The 17,450-nt window shown below is 36.3% G+C and overlaps 1 protein-coding gene across 1 annotated transcript in view; it reads left to right on the top strand.

Moving 5' to 3' along the window:
• Nucleotides 1-17,450, top strand: part of INVS (inversin) — a 142,465-nt gene that overhangs the window by 73,073 nt on the left and 51,942 nt on the right. Inside the window, 5 exon segments of the mRNA XM_082656550.1 lie at nucleotides 2,465-2,645; nucleotides 5,163-5,272; nucleotides 8,644-8,815; nucleotides 13,818-13,973; nucleotides 14,709-14,938. Coding sequence (XP_082512676.1) covers nucleotides 2,465-2,645; nucleotides 5,163-5,272; nucleotides 8,644-8,815; nucleotides 13,818-13,973; nucleotides 14,709-14,938 — 849 coding nt within the window.

The following is a 17,450-nucleotide window of genomic DNA, read 5'->3' as shown; positions in this document are numbered from 1 at the left end:
CTGATTTTTTTTTTATAAACTTATTTATTTGTTTGTGTTTTGTTTTGTTTTTTTGGCTGTGTTGGGTCTTTGTTGCTGTGCATGGGCTTTCTCTAGTTGCGGTGAGTAGGGGCTACTCTTCATTGCAGTGTGTGGGCTTCTTTTGTTGTGGAGCACAGGCTCTAGGCGCACAGGCTTCAGTAGCTGTGGCACGTGGGCTCTAGAGCTCAGGCTCAGTAGTTGTGCATGGGCTTTGTTGCTCCATGGCATGTAGGATCTTTCCAGCCCAGGGACTGAACCCATGTCCCCTGCATTGGCAGGTGGATTCTTAACCACTGCACCACCAGGGAAGCCCTCCCTGATTTTATTTGTTAAGAGTGTCTACATTTCTACTGTGCTCTTGAATATATAGTTTTCCTGTATACACAGTTCTAAGTAGTTACTTTTCTCAACTCTTTCAGACTGTCATTTTGCTGCTTTCTGCCTTTCATTAATTCCTCTTGAAGAGCCTGTTATTGGTCTATGTCACCCCTTTATAGATATCTTTTCTCTCAGGCTGCTTTTTAAAATTTTTCTATATGGCATACTACAGTTTTACTACGGTTTGTCTAGGTGTGCCTTTTTTTTTTTTTTTTTTTCCTGTTTGGTATACATTCTGATTATTGCATCTCATTTCTGGAAAATATATAACCATTATCTCTTTAAATATTGCATCTCTTTTATTCTCTCTACTCCTGCCTATGGGGTCTCCAGGAATACATATTTTAGACTTTTCCATTTTACTTTCCATGTCTCTTAACTTCTCTTTTACATTTCTATCATCTTGTCTCTTTCTACTACATTCTGGGTAATTACATCAGATCTGCCTTCCAGTTTGCCAGGTCTTTCTTCAGCTGCATCCAATCTCTTGTTTACCCTATTCATTTAGTCTTCAATCTTAGTGATTACATTTTCACTTCTAAAAGTTCTACTTGGTTCTTTTTCAGATCTGCCTGATCATTTTGAGAATTTTTGTTCCTTGCTCACCTTTTATTTCATTTTTTATTTTCTTACATGTTTCATAGATAGTTATTTTATATTCTTTATGTGTTAATTACAAGATCTGAAGTCTTTGGAGGATGATTCTCACTCATAATATCTTATTTCCTCACAGATTTGGCTTTTTTTTTCTCCTTTATAAATGCATCTAAGTCCTTGGGAGACTCAAGGCCCTAGAATACCATTGTGGTAATATTCTACTTCTTTTTTTGAAGCGTTTATAATACCTTTAATACTCTTTTTTGTAAAATAGCCTGACTGTATAGACAGCTCTAAATCTGGGATGGCCCTTCAGAGAGTTCTTAAATTTGGACAAGAGAGCTTGGCTTTGGATATGACCTAATCTGAGAAGGGACCTGACCGTGGGTGAGGTAACTCTCTTTAGCTGAAGCAATTCCAAAAGGATGACAGTAGAAAGTCATTTGCTGGCAGCACTTGCAGCAGCTGGGGAAGTAGGTCCTTTAGTCTTGAAGGAGGACCTAAGCAATGCATCATATCTGCTGCAAAGATCCAGTAGAAAAATAAATGTTGTGAACTATCAATTTAAACCGAATATCTGATAAACATATGATTTTAAAAAAACTGCACCTCATTCATAAAAGAAATACAAATTAAAACATCAGTGAAATGCTTTTCATACCTATAAGGGGAAAAATGTTGTAAGTTTGATAATACTAAGTGGTTAATATGTACCAGCATGTGGGGAAATAAAAGCTTTTACACATCGTCATGGATGTGTTAATTAGTACAGCCATTTAGAGAGCAGTTTGACAATACTAGCTGAAGATACAAATATCCTTCAACCCAGCAATTTCCCATCTAGGTGTCTGGGCTAGAGAAAAATCACATGTGCCACAAAGGGACATGTAAAGGAAGCGTGTTCATTGCAGCATTATTGTTAATAGTGGGAAAAAATGTAAATAACCTAAATATCCCTCAGTAGGAGAATGGTTAACTAAATTGTGGTTTAACAAATGGACTAGTATCATCATAGATACCCAAATGTATTGTGTTGGAATTAAAAATTCAAAAGTATAATTTTGAAAAAAAAAATTCAGGGATATGTATGGTATAATACATAAGTATAAATATTGAAAACACACATACAAAATTTAACTGTTGTTTATGGATGTATATATATGAAGCAAAAATACAAAACATATGCCTTTAGCTGAAGCTGTAAGAGATAAAAAAAGCACATTAGGCAAAATGTTGATCCCTATTTAATCTATTGATAGATGGTACATGTTGTTTATTGTATCTTTTCTGTACTTTTTATAGTTAAATATGAAATTTAATTTTTAAAGATTTAGACTATATACATTTTTTCTGAATGTATCACTTCTGCTGAGAGAGAATATGTAGGTTTCAAAAATTGCTCAGTTAATACTATGTCAAATGTGATTTAGTAAGGATTCCATGTATGTCTCTGGTTCCTTAAAAATAGGATGCTGCTCCAACAGAGTCTTTACTGAACTGGCAAGACTATGAGGGTCGAACACCTCTTCACTTTGCAGTTGCTGATGGGAACGTGACAGTGGTTGATGTCCTGACCTCATACGAAAGCTGCAATATAACATCTTATGATAACTTATTTCGAACGCCTCTTCACTGGGCAGCTTTACTAGGTGAGTTGAATGTGAAACCAAGGATCAACAGCAGGAGGAACTGCATGAGTACAGGAAATTTTCCATGGCTTCTCTCCCCCTGTCAGCTCCCACCTCCTATTTAATTGTTTTAGTTTTTAATTGATACGTGGCACTTTATACCTAAATCCCTCTGTTGTATGCTTAAATTTTAGCAATATAAAATGTATTCTCTGTTATATATTAATTTCAACATCGTGTCTTTTCATTTTTATTATAAAAGTAATGCACATTTGTTGACAAATGTAAATATAAAATTATCATCACATTCAATGCCTTTGCTTTTTTGGAGAAGGGCTTTAATTTTATGTGTGAGCTAATACTATGATATTTGATTTCCTTTTCATCATATTTCCTGTTATGCCTTTGACTTAATCTTTTTGGGGATCACTTTTTTAGATGAGAGAGTATATATGTGTATGTGTCTGATTTTTGGCAATCTGAGAGTCTTTCTCTTTTAGTGAAGGAGTTTTACCCACTGATAATCATTGTTATAAATTGTATAATTTGATCTTTTTTCTGTTATTCTGCTCTTTGAGTATTATTAGTGTTTTGGTTTTTTTCCTGATTCCTTTGTTTTCTGCCTTGTGGTGTGTGCATTATATTCGTTGTTGTTTGGTTTTGAATTGCCTAATGTTTTAGGAGGATTTTTAGGTTCTACTAGTAGTTACTTTTAAATTTTTAAGCCTAAATCAGAGTCCAGAGCAAAACTGTGTCTATTGATTCCCATCTATTTAAAATGAGGAATTTAGCACACTTTCACTTATCATTCTTTGGGTATTTGTAAATATAATCTGATAGTAATTATTAATTAATATTAATAATTATAATAAACCGTTATTATTATGGACTTAGTTTTTAAATTACACATTATCTCTTTTTTAAATGATTGCATTCAGTTTTATAGTCAGATTTATAATTATTATTTAGACTTCATTTCAAGGTGCAGTTTCATCCCTTTTCCTCTGCATTCTAGGAGGACTTTGCAAATTTGGCTCCACAGCACTAAATTGACTTGTGTTTCACAAGTTCAGCTTTCTTTCTGCCTCTTATAGATTGTATTTTAGGTTATATTTTGATTTCCTTCTCTCATCCATATTTCTTTTTATCTCAGCTTTTTTCCTTTTTATCTCCTTCCATTACCTTTTCATTTTAGATTATTCTCTTCTTAGGATATTCTGTTTCATTTCATAGAGGCCATCTCTTTGCAAAAGTCAAGTATGCCAAACAGTTGCCTGAAATTTTCCTCTGGATCCTTCTCTAGATCATTTTCTGAGGTATGCTCTTCTTCTTTCTGATGGTGTTCCTTTCTCCCTGTCCTAGAGTATGTTTTCATATAGCCTTTTCTGAATTTTTCTCTTTATCTTTCAAACAAGAGATATTTAGGGCTTCCCTGGTGGCGCAGTGGTTGAGAGTCTGCCTGCCGATGCAGGGGACACGGGTTCGTGCCCCGGTCCGGGAAGATCCCACATGCCGCAGAGCGGCTGGGCCCGTGAGCCATGGCTGCTGAGCCTGTGCGTCCGGAGCCTGTGCTCCGCAACAGGAGAGGCCACAACAGTGAGAGGCCCACATACCAAAAAAAAAAAAGAAAGATATTTAGATTAACTATGTGCATAGATTGCCTTTGATCCTGTTTTTGCCCATTCATGTTATGGAGAACTCCATCTCAAACCATAGCTGGAGAGCAGGTAGACGAGCACAACTCCCACTCAAATTCCTTTTTTTCTGCCTGGCTTTCATGCAGTGTATTGTTGCTCTGCTAATGTGGCATCTTCTTCATTGCCTCATTCCCTATACACTGAAGCAATGGCATGTATGAAATTCAGGTTTCCTAAATATACTATTACCAGGCTTATTTATTCTTTGATCCTTTCTACAGTTCTTCACTTGTGGAGACCACATCCACATCCTCCAAAGTGTACTGCAGAGCATGTTTCTCTACTACCACCTCATCATTCCTGCCCACTTGTTTTCTGGGATTTGAAATCACTGCCTAGATATTAAAAAATTGGGGGAGGGAGGTTAGAGGGGATGGATAGAAGGCCTCAGAGGTCACAAGAGTTTGTATTATAGGTTGTCCTCCTGAATAGCAGAAGAGGACAACTGTGCAGTTCTGATTGATGGTGCAATGGAACCTGGAGACTAGGGACACTGATGGCTGAGATGGGCTGGCTTCTAACGTGCTGCCTTCTGTTTTTATGAGCAGTTTTATAAGGTGAAGCCAGGGGATGCAGTGAGCGGATACCTAATACAGTTTTTTCTCAATCTGGCTATTATAATTAGTCGTTTCCTTCCTGGTGGAAGCATTAAGTTTTTAGTGTTGTAAGTTTTTGCCTTTATGCTACATAATCATGTATTTTCGTGAGAAGTTAGAAGAGGCTGCACTGGGCATTGTGAATGCTGGTTTATGTGCTAATGATTTTTCTTACCCCTTTCCTTTAAATAGATTATAAATGAATCAGTTCTTTTATGTGATAACTACCTTGTGTCTGCTTTCAGGCCACGCACAGATTGTCCATCTCCTTTTAGAAAGAAATAAGTCTGGAACCATCCCATCTGACAGCCAAGGAGCAACACCCTTGCACTATGCAGCTCAGAGTAATTTCGCTGTAAGTAAACCATGACAATTATCTTTTTTTTTAATTAAATTTTTATTTTGATATAATTGTAAATTCACATGCAGTTGTAAGAAATAAGACAGCAAGATCCCGTGTACCCTTCATTCAGTTCACTCCAGTGGTAACATCTTGCAAAAGTATAATATAATGTCATAAACTGGAAATTGATATTGATATAATCCACTGACCTTATTCAGGTTTCACACTGTTACATGTACTCATTTGTGTGTTTGTGTAGCAATTATTTTTTGACAATTGCTCATACTGTTCACTCTCTGATTCAGGTGATAGTCTGAATTTTTATAAAGTTGTTAGTCACGTGGGAAGTTTTAAAGAATTTTTATTTTAACTGTTCAGTGTAGCATTTTGCTTTACTGCAAGTGTACTTAATCTTTTTTGTTAATTGTAAGGCACTAAAGACAATCTAGTGTTTGGCAATCTATAATTGTCCTGCAGGCAGTGGGCAAGGCTTTAGAACTAAATAGACCTTGGCTAGAATCCTGACTGTGCTATTTGCTAGCTGTATGACCTTGCATAAGTTCTTAACCTCTCTGAATCTTAGTTTCTTCATATGTAAAATGAGAATAATTATACCTTTTATTTTAGGATTATTGTAAGGATTAGAGAAAGTTTATGACCAGTGCCTAGTGTAATACTTGGCATAGAGTAGGTATTCAAGAAATAGCATTCATTGTTATTATTATTTGTGCTAATAATTTTGTATATTGTACATCGGAGAAAGCAAAAATATGAATTATTGATATATCCAAAGATATTAACTATTATTAATAGTTCCTTCCTGCCACCCTTTACAGTTTACAAAGTACTTTCTCATCCATTATGTCACTCAGTCCAGCCAGCAACATGATAATGTCTAGGCTGCTTCAGCCTCCTGAGTATTAGTGGCCACTAAGAACTAGAGACACATCCAAAGAGGCACACATTAACGCAGTCACAGTGGATTTTGCTGCCTTCTACATGAGAGCGCATAGTGAAACACCTGGTTTCATTAAATTATGAGAATGTTATCATCAGCATAGTATAATTCCATCTTCCTGACCTCCCCAAATGCACTATTGAATTCACTGAATTCTTGGATTGAGAAAACATCTTATTTTCCCACTTTTCTTTCTCTCTGATACCCAGAGCAACTATAGCAATCATCCCCCTTCTTGGCATTCCTAAAAGTCTATTCTATATATCACCTAAAGTTTTGGTAAACCATTATCTTCTATTATCTCCCAAGATCTCAGAAAAATACAGAGTTTTTGAGGAGGGGTTCATTCTTATTACACATAGATAAGAAATCCAATTGGCCCAGTCTACTCAACCTATGGAAATCAGAATTCAATCCATATTTCAACATAGGCCTATGAAAGGATATGTTATCCCTACTTACAGATGAAGAAACCAAGGTTCCAAGAGAGTAAATGATTTGCTCAAGATCTTGAACCCAAGTCTTAGACTCCAAATTTAACCTATGTACAGAAACCAGTAATTAAGTAACTGCGCTAATGCAAGTAAGAAAGAACGCTAGAACATTATAGATGTTTATTCAAAGAAACACTTGCTTTAGACAATCTGCCAATTACAGAAATGATTTTTTAAGTTTTTTAATAATTATGCAAATTTTATAGGCTCAGTTTCAAGTCCCTTGATCTCCTGGGACTCTACTAATTCACAAAAGGTTGAAATTCTCTTTTTAAAAAACATCATCAACCACAACAGTCCCATAAAACCCTTGCAAACATTCATCATTAAGAAAACATACTCAACAAAGAAATGTTTGCAAATTATTAAAAGAAACCCCCCAAATCACCAACATTTTAAAATCTTATTTCTTTTTTTTTTATAAATTTATTTATTTACTTATTTTTGGCTGCATCAGGTCTTCATTGCTGCACATGGGCTTTCTCTAGTTGTGGCGAGCGGGGGCTACTCTTCGTTGCAGTGTGCAGGCTTCTCATTGCAGTGGCTTGTTGCGGACATGGGCTCTAGGGCACGGACTTCAGTAGTTGTGGCACGTGGGCTCAGTAGTTCTGGCTCGCAAGCTCTAGAGTGCAGGCTCAGTAGCTGTGGCACACGGGCTTAGTTGTTCTGCAGCATGTGCGATCTTCCTGGACCAGGGATTGAACCCGTGTCCCCTGCACTGGATTCTTAACCACCAGGGAAGTACCAAAATTTTATTTCTTTATTCAAATCTACTTAATAAGGACATACACTAGATCCTAAGGAGCACTAAGCTGTAATACCTCAGTAGCTCAACATCTAGTTTTAAGACGAGGAAGCAGTGTGTGTTACAGTGGAAAGAGTGAAGTGATTTAACCCTGCATTCTACTCCTGTTAACTGCTACCAATGCTTATATGACCTTGAGTCTAAATGTCATCTGTAAAGTGAGGAGCTGGACGAGATGAGCCCTTAAATTTTTTCTTGCTCTGAAATATTGATCATCAACATTTTGTACATTTTTGGCCAACTCACAGCCTCCAGAAATTGTTTTCTTCTGAAACTATTTTATTTCCATTCAAGCAAAAGTTTCTATGATCTTCCTAAAAGCTTGTAAGCATCTGAGTTTTGAGGAAAGATGCAATTTTAAATGCTATGAATATTAACCCCCATTAAAATTGTTAAACACTGTTAGAATTACTAAGGGTCCTAATTTTTGTATGATTCTATAGAGGAAGGACCTTGAATGTAGGAAATGCTGAATAAATATTTGTTTAGATGAATTGAACACTGCATTTCTCAGTAACCACCCATAATTATTTGATAAATGCACTATTTTTAAAAATAGCAACAAAACATACAGTGAGAGAATGTATTAGGCTTCTCTGCAGTTGAGTTTTTAAACTTAATTGAGGATGATCATTCTCAATTATTAGAATGTTGAATGAGGGAGTTAGGTTATATTTTTGAAGTGCTATGAAAACTAAAACCAATGTATAAGGACAGAAGATTGTTACTTTCAATGGAAATTGTAATTTCGTTACTCATAAAAAGATAATTTCATTTGATTCAAAAGTAGAGGAAGGGGCTTCCCTGGTGGCACAGTGGTTGAGAGTCCGCCTGCTAATGCAGGGGACACGGGTTCGTGCCCCGGTCCGGGAGGATCCCACATGCCGCGGAGCGCCTGGGCCCGTGGGCCATGGCCGCTGAGCCTGCGCGTCTGGAGCCTATGCTCTGCAACGAGAGAGGCCGCGACAGTGAGAGGCCCGTGTACCGCAAAAAAAAAAAAAAAAAAAAAAAAAAGTAGAGGAAAAAATACTTTGCTTCTTAGTGGAAGTCACATATAACACTGACTTTCTTACCAAAGAAAATGCTACTCTCTTGTCTCAAATTTTTAAATGAAGTTTTCTTACAGGAAACAGTTAAAGTGTTTCTAAAACATCCTTCAGTAAAAGATGATTCAGACCTTGAAGGAAGAACATCCTTTATGTGGGCTGCTGGGAAAGGCAGTGATGACGTCCTTAGGACTATGCTGAGTTTAAAATCTGACATTGACATTAACATGGCAGACAAGTATGGAGGTACAGGTAAGAACTGGCAGACATATTCAGTTTGCTTTCATTCAAGCTTCAAAGTGTAGATGGTGCTATTTTGCAAAATAGTAAGTTGAAACCATTGTTCCTAATCTAATATTGTTTGACTTTCATCTTAACTTTTTAAGTTTAGGTTGCCAGGACATCACTCCAGCAGCTTTATTTCTTCCGAGTATTATGGCTAAAATTAGCCTGTGTTTCTACCAAGTGAATCTTGGCATTTGATTTACAAACCTTGTTGCTCCTTAGACATGATTGCGGGAACTCTTCTAGTCATATATCTTTGTGTAAAAAAGAATGAACCTGCATTTTAAAACTATACATACCTAGCAATTATTAACTATATTTTCAACCATTTAGAATTACATTTTAGAGAACACACACATCTAAGTATGTTCTCACCAGGCTCATTTAATATGCTCTTTTCTCAGTTTTGAACAGCATTGCTGCATCCTGAATCTCCCATTTCAGAGTTAACCTCCCATGGCTCTAGAAGCTTCAAAGCTTCAAAATCTCTTACTAGGTGCTTCCTTTAATCTCTTTTTCTAATAAGAGAGCCCTCTAACTATGTGTTGATTAGTAAGAGAAGTATAAGTTTTTTAACACTCATTGTCACCTTAGAGGTCTCTTCCTTATATACTGCAGTCAGCCCTCCATATCTGAGGGTTTTGCATCTGCGGATATGGAAGCCTGACTTGTATTCACTGTACTATACCATCTTATATAAAGGTCTTGAGCATCTTCAGATTTTGGTATCTATAGAGGCTCCTGGAACCAATCCCCCACAGATATCAAGGGACACCTGTATATCCAAATTGCAAGTCAGAAAGAGAAAGAAAAATCACACAACAGCACAATAACACTGAACAGAAGAAAACCTCAGCTATGAGCTTCTCAATGTTATGTTTTTTTATTTGTAGAAACATACTAGAGCTGTTTGCACCTACCTGTTATCCTGGATAAGATCTTTCTTGACCACCGACACTATTGATGTAGCACTTGGGGGACAGAGGGGAATGGAGTTGCTACACCTCATATCTCCCTCCCTATACCGAGACCATCTCACCTTCTAATTTTTTAAAAAGAGTTTTTAGGTAATATCAATTTTGATAAAGGCTTTAACTTTTTAAAGTATTGAATATTTCTATACCAAAGCTTCATAATAGACCTTAAGCTTCTTAAGGAGTATTGTACAGGCGCATAGGACACTGAGCTTATAAATGATTTGAATATTTAATTTTTTTGTCAGACTTGTATTAGTATGCAGTCTTTATCACTAGCATCACTCTTTGTTTAACTTTTCATGTATTTTAATAAAGTATGAGCTAGGATACTTGCATTCTGTCGACCAAAGTTGCCTTTCTAATGTGCATCATGGTTGGGGTTGAGACATAAATTCCTCTCAAATTCATTCATTCCCTGGGCTCTTTATCCTAAGGAGATTTTATTATATGTCAGAGATACCTTCCTGACATTTCTATTCTATGCAGGTGAGTTCCTTTCCATCATCCCTCTACAGAGTTGTTTTGCCTTAATTAAAAAAGAGTTCTTATCAATAGCAATATATGGGTATTATTTGGATCTTGATTCAAATAAATAAATTACAAAAAAATTATAAAGCTCTCAGGAAAATGTGAACACTATCTGGATATTTGATATTACAAAGCTTTTGTTAATATTTTTTAGATATGAAAATGGGCCTATCTTTTCTTTGCTTGACTGGGGCTGGGGCTCTGCAAACCACATTCCCTCTTTGCCAGCAGGGGAGTCAGCCCATAGGGGGCAGTACAGGGAGACTGGAAAGCTGGAAGAGGAGCAGGGGAGTGCATCTTCCTGTTTGCTTCCTATTCTTGTTTTTGTTTCCCGTTCCTGTCAGCAATACCCTAGTAAGTCTCACACAACAGAGTACTGAGAGCTTGTTCCAGTGGCAACAGTTAATTTCACTTTGCAGCTTTTCCAGCACTTACGGTAGCCGCCAAAGAGCACCCTCCTCAGAGATACCCGCAACAGCCAAGCAAAGCCCCTCCTCTGAGGTCTGAGCTTCGGCTCTGCCTGGTGCCTCTTCTGAGCGTTTAAAGTTGTAATAATTCCATCCTCTTCTTTTTGTTTCCTCAGTCTTAGAATTGCTCGCCGTTTTCTGCATTTACTGCCTCTGTGATACCTTACTGTTCCCTTTTTGCTTTTTCAGTTCTTCAGTACAAAGGTAGCAATTCTTCATATTGAATTCTGTTAGAGTTATATGAGAGATACTCTGACTGATACAGTGGTTGTGTTTAAAAAAAGAATCCTTGTCTTTCAGACATACTAAAATATTCACAAACGGAAGCATATGACTCTAGAATTTTCTTCAAAAAATCAGAAGTGGGGGAATGGATAGCAGTTAGATGGAACAAGGTTAGCCAACACATAATTGTTGAATCTGGGTGATGACAATATTGAGTTCATTGGACTATTATTGCCTTTACTTTTGAATATGTTTGAAATTTTCCATAACAGAAAGTTATTGAAAATAATTTTTAAAGCTCCTAGGTAAACTTGTGGTACTTTTTCAAAGAGGGAGCAGCAATAGTAGTCTAAGATTGTTTTAAAATAAATGAAAAAAGTCAGAAATGGGGAATTTCCTTTAATATCATTAATTCTATCTTATGCTTAATTGAAATTTTGTCTGTTTTTTAAAAATTTGACATTGATATTTGCCTGAAGAGTATCTGTTGCATACTTGAAGCCACATTACATAATTGTAGAATTTCAGAAGTAAAAAGTACCTTAAAATTAAATCTAGTCCAGGGTTTTCCAAACCATGTTCTTCAGAGCAACACGTTCCTATAGAGGTACCTGAAATGTTGCTGAGGGGTAAATGCTTAAGTGAGTAACCCTCTACCCCTACTTTAGTCAGAACCACTCAACTCTTAACTATTTTATATGTTGGATGTTGTATAAAATTTCATATGGGAGGAAAAAAAAGCATTCTTATGCTCTTAAATGTGAAAATCACAGAACTCTCACAGATATATCATGCCTTAATTTGCCTTATAACATTCTCACCAGTGTTTTTCACCAAAGACATCTCCCCAGTGTCTTTCAGCCTCTGGTTGAACAGCTCCAATATAGAGAACCCATTACTTCCATCTTAATCTCACTCTATCAGGGTGCGCTTCCTTATACTGAGCCAAAATTTGTCAAACTGAATGTTCCACTCTGCGTTGTCTTCCATATGACACACTTCAGATTTTTGAAGTCTCTCACACCCATCTGAATCTTGTCTAGGCCAAACTAACATTCAGCCATTTAGGTCAGGCTTTTCAAACTCAAGCATGCATGAGAATTACTAGGGCTGTTCCCAGACTATATAGAGATCCTACATCAAATCCTGTCAAGAAGTCCTGTTGACTCCACCTCCAAAATATAATCTAAATCTTTCTGCTTCTCTCCATCTCCATTCCTGTCACCCTAGTTCAAGCCACCACTGTTTTCACCCAGTCAACTGCGCTAGCGTTAACTGGTCTCCCTGCTTACACTCTAATTTACTATAATGCATTCTCAAAACAGCTAGAGTGATCTGTTGAAAGCATAAATCGAATATCACTCAGCTACGTAAAGCCCTTCAGTGTCTTCCATCACTCTGACCTGTATGGCCATTTATGGTCTGGCCTTTTCTACCTTTCTGACTTACCTCATTCTCACTCATTGTGCTGCAGCTTCTTTGCCTTCCTTAAACACATAGATTCATTCCTACCCCTGTACTCATTGTTCTCTTTGCCCAGACTACTCTCCCTTGAGATCTCTGCTTTGCTGTCTCTTTTTTATGATTTACTCTCAACTTAAATGTCAGCACCTTAGCAAGGCTTTCCCTAACCACCAATCAAAAGTAATCCCCCAGTCACTCTATATATCAAAATACTTTTTACTTCTTTAATTATACCATCCATCACCATCTAATACTTAAATGTTATTACTTCAGTGTTCTTGTCTTGTTTTGTTTTGCTTCCTCTATGAGAATATAACCTTAGCTATCTTGTTCCCTGCTGAATTCCCAGCATTATATTAGTACCCAGTCCGCAATAGCTTCTCAACAAATCCCCAGGAATCTGCATTTCATAGGCATCCCAGGTTTGGTCCATGGATCACACTTTATGAAAGAAACATTATCCTAGACAGTATAGAGCCATAACCCTTAGAAAGAATTGACCCAGGCCCCTAGACAGTTATCCTGAAAAATTCAGAATTTAGAGTGATGAATTAAATAGAATTTCAAGAGTAATCTAAAGAGTGATGACATAAGCACTAGAGTGGAATAATGTAGGCAGGGATCAGCGTAATGTGAAACTCACACATAGTCAAAATTACTCTTTCAAACCCCTTACCAGAGAGGAGACTACATTCCATCTCACTTTTTTCTCCAATCTTGAAAGGAATTGCTGTTTTTGAAATTGCGCCCTGAGGAAATAGCTGACTTGCATTTGGAGTCATGTTGTATGAAAAATGCACTCAGTGCAGTAAGATACACATACTCTCAGTACCATGTGGGTACACAGACCAACTGCAGGAATAGCACAGGTAACCAACTGAAGGAACAGTAGATTGACGGTCCCGTCACACAACCCGTCAGGGACATATACTAATTGAGTGGGTTTGTGGGCAGAATTGCCTGCATCATTTAAATCATTTCTCTTTGTCATTTTTTTGTTCTCTTACTCTCTTAGAAAGAGGAAAAGATAATAAACTAGTAACTGAGGAGACCATTTCAGAACAACAGGATGGAAAGGAAGAAAACAGTGAGATGAGAAAGGTAGAAGGAAAGGGGAAAAGTGTGAGTAATACATATGAATAGAAAGGAAGATAGAAATCTGTTAAAGTTAAAAAATAGAGAATCCTGAAGATTAAATTGCATTTAGCCAAAATGATGAGAAAATCAAAAGTGAAGAAGACACATAGTATAATAAAAAGGTAAAGCTGTTATTTGGAAGCTCTTCACTTTCTTTCGCTCCCTTTTTAGCTTTACATGCTGCTGCCCTTTCTGGCCATGTCAGCACCGTGAAGTTATTATTGGAAAATAATGCTCAAGTAGATGCTACTGATGTCATGAAACATACTCCACTTTTCCGAGCCTGTGAGATGGGACACAAAGATGTGATTCAGACACTCATCAAAGGTTAGTTATTAAGAGTGCTCCTAACAAGTCACTCTCAAAAGGTAGGATTTCTTGCATTCACCTTATTTTTTAATAGATTTATTTTATTTATTTATTTACTTACTTACTTATTTTTGGCTGCGTTGGGTCTTCATTGCTGCATGCGGGCTTTCTCCAGTTGCAGCGAGTGGGTTACTCTTCGTTGCGGTGTGCGGGCTTCTCATTGCGGTGGCTTCTCTTGTTGCGGAGCACGGGCTCTAGGCGCGCAGGCTTCAGTAGTTGTGGCTCACGGGCTTAGTTGCTCCATGGCATGTGGGATCTTCCCGGACCAGGGCTCGAACCCGAGTCCCCTATGTTGGCAGGCGGATTCTCAACCACTGTGCCACCAGGGAAGCCCCTCCATTCGCCTTTGAAATATAGCTTTACATGGCAGAGAGCTGCCTGGGTAGAAGGATGGAGGGAAGAGCCTGGCATCAGGAAACTCAAGGTTCACTGCTAGCTCCACCTGTTAGTAGCTGTTTGATTTGCAAAAAGTCACTGCACCTGCCTGATCCTCAGTTTCACTTTATGTAAAAGGGGAAGGAGTCCTACCCTGACCAGTTCACAGGCTTATTGTAAAAATCTGAAGTAGATGATATACATGAAAGCTTTTTGCTGAGAGTAAAGCGTTTAAAGGACTGTTGTTATATTTTTTAAACTTCTTTTTGATAAATGTTCTCTGTATTAGACATTTTCATTATATTTTTGCTTTTTCAGGTGGAGCAAGGGTAGATCTAGTCGACCAAGATGGACATTCTCTTCTACACTGGGCAGCGCTGGGAGGAAATGCTGATGTCTGCCAGATATTGATAGAAAATAAGATCAACCCAAATGTGCAGGATTATGCAGGAAGAACCCCACTGCAGTGCGCTGCATATGGGGGATATATCAACTGCATGGCCGTGCTCATGGAAAATAACGCAGACCCTAACATTCAAGACAAAGAGGTAGAAATTCTACGTCTTTTTTATATTGTCTGCTCCAAAGTGTTTGGAGCATTGCCTCTTTGTTAACTAAAATTAAGGAAGACAACAATTTACCAAGTGAAGAGATCACTCACAAATCTGTTAATTAAAAGTGATTTGTATTTGTCCATGTTCTCTTCTAGTCCTTGCCTATATATGCATATATAATTTAACAAAGTCATATAGAACGGGAACGGTTTGATAACTTTTATAAAATATATATATGGCATATGATTATAGGTATATAAATATATATATCATATGATTTTACAAACCACATTTTGTTTTGCTCCCTCAGAATTATCACCAGTACTTTTTCAATTGGTATATAATTTTTTTCATAATCATGGATGCTTAATATTCCAAAGTTCTGAGAGCTTTCTGTAAAATAACTCATTCACTCCTCACAGCAAGTCTATAAAGTAGTTACTATTATCATCCCTGTTTTACAGGGGAGGAAATTGAAGCTCATGGAGCTTAAATAATTACCCTAAGGTGACAACAGTGGTGGGAGTATTGCGGGGGAGTCAGGTCCAAGCTATGCCTGTAACCTAGACTTTAGAATTAAATCAGTAACTTCCTATTGCTGGATACTTTTTCATTATTTATAGAACATGTTGCATTAATCATCTTTGTGCATTTAACTTTTTCCTTTTGGGTTATTCTCTTAGAATAATTTCATGTAAGTGAGATTTTTGAATCAAAGTAATGAATGGTATATGAATGTGACTAGGCTCTGATATATACTTTCACACCAATTATTAAAACACACAGGTTAATCTATGCTTCCCTCAGCTATGTAGCAGTGTATTGATTTCTCTGAGTTTAGCCAATATTGACATATTTTGCTAGTTTACTTACTTTAACTCTTTAAAAATACTAGCATATTATGTTTTCCAAGTCAGAAAATATATTCCCTATTAATTCATTGAATAAGTATTTATCAAGATTGTTACTATATGTGAAAGTAACATAATGAAAAATGTGTAAAATATGGTCCCTATACCAATGTTATTAGAAATGCATCTTTTATACTTTGTTGTACCTTTTACATTTTTTTTTACAAGTTCATACATAAGTAGTATATTACTTATGTAAGCTACTTCCGACTTCTGTTAGTTTTCATGTGTATTGTTTTGGACTATCCAAATAAACAATCATGCTGTCTGTGAACAATAACATTTTTATTTCTTTCTTTCCAATTCTTATGACTTTCATTTCTTTGTCTTGCCTTATTGAACTAGCTAGGACCGCCAATGCAATAGAACTGGTGATAGCTGACATCCTTCAGTCATTCTGGCTTCTCAGGGGAAGCTTTAAATATTTCACCATTGAATGTGATGTTTGCTATAGATTCTCTTATATTTTTGGTTGCTAAGAGTTCTTCTAAATCACAATTAGCTGTTTAATTTTCATCAGATACTGTGTCTGCATCTATCAACATGATTATGTTATTTTTTCTATTCTTTGCTATTAATGTGGTGAATTACATTGACTACATTGTCCTACTTATGATATATTTTTGAAATATATGTATTGATGGATTTTTGTTTGCTAATATTTTTGCATTTATGTTCATGAGAGAGATTGACCTATAATTTTCCTTTCTTACATTGTCATGTTTTGGTAGCAAGGTTACATTGACCTTATGAAAAGAGTTAGGGAGTAGTCCCTCTTTTCTTATTCTCCTAAAGAATTTGTGTAAGATTGTGTTAAATTCTTCTTTAAATGTTTGGAAGAATTCCCTGCTGAAGTCATCTGGTCTAGGGGTTTTCTTTGTGCAAAGGTTGTTAATAACTGATTCAGCTTCATTAATAATTAAAAAGACAATTCAGATTTTCTAATCATTTTCCGTTCAGCTTTGGTAAGTTGCATTTTTTTTGAGAAATTTATCCATTTTATTAAAAATGTCAAATGTATTCACATAAAGTTCATCATACATTCTGTTTTCTATTTTATGTCTGTAAGACCTGTAATGATTTCCTCTTATTCATTCCATACATTGGTAATACATGTTGTCTCTTTTCTTTTTTTAAAAAAATTTCAGTCTTGCTTATTCATCTCTTCAAAGGACTCCAGTCTTTTTAAATTTTCTATATTTTAAGTTTTTCACTATTTCATTGGCATTTACTCTTACCTTTATTAATTCCTGCCATCTGCTTCCATCAGATTTGATTTAATATTTTTTAAAAGATTCTTTTGATGAAAGTTTAAATCATTGATTTTTTTCAATATTTTTTTTCAGTATATGTATTTAAGCATGTTTCTTATTCTAAGCATGCTTTAGCTCCATCTTACAAATTTGGATAAATTGTACAATCACTATCATTCAACTCAAACACTGTCTGATTTCCATTTTGATTTATTATTTGACCCATAGATTATTTAGAAGTGTATTATTTAATTTCCAGGCAGTTGGGCATTTTCTCATTATCTTTTTGTTTTTGATTATATTGGTTTCCTATTGCTGCTATAAAAAATTACCAGAAACTTA

The sequence above is a fragment of the Grampus griseus genome (assembly GCF_964374135.1).
Source record: "Grampus griseus genome assembly, chromosome: 6".
Taxonomy (NCBI): Eukaryota; Metazoa; Chordata; class Mammalia; order Artiodactyla; family Delphinidae; genus Grampus; species Grampus griseus.
This window is presented reverse-complemented; position numbering and strand designations above follow the sequence as displayed.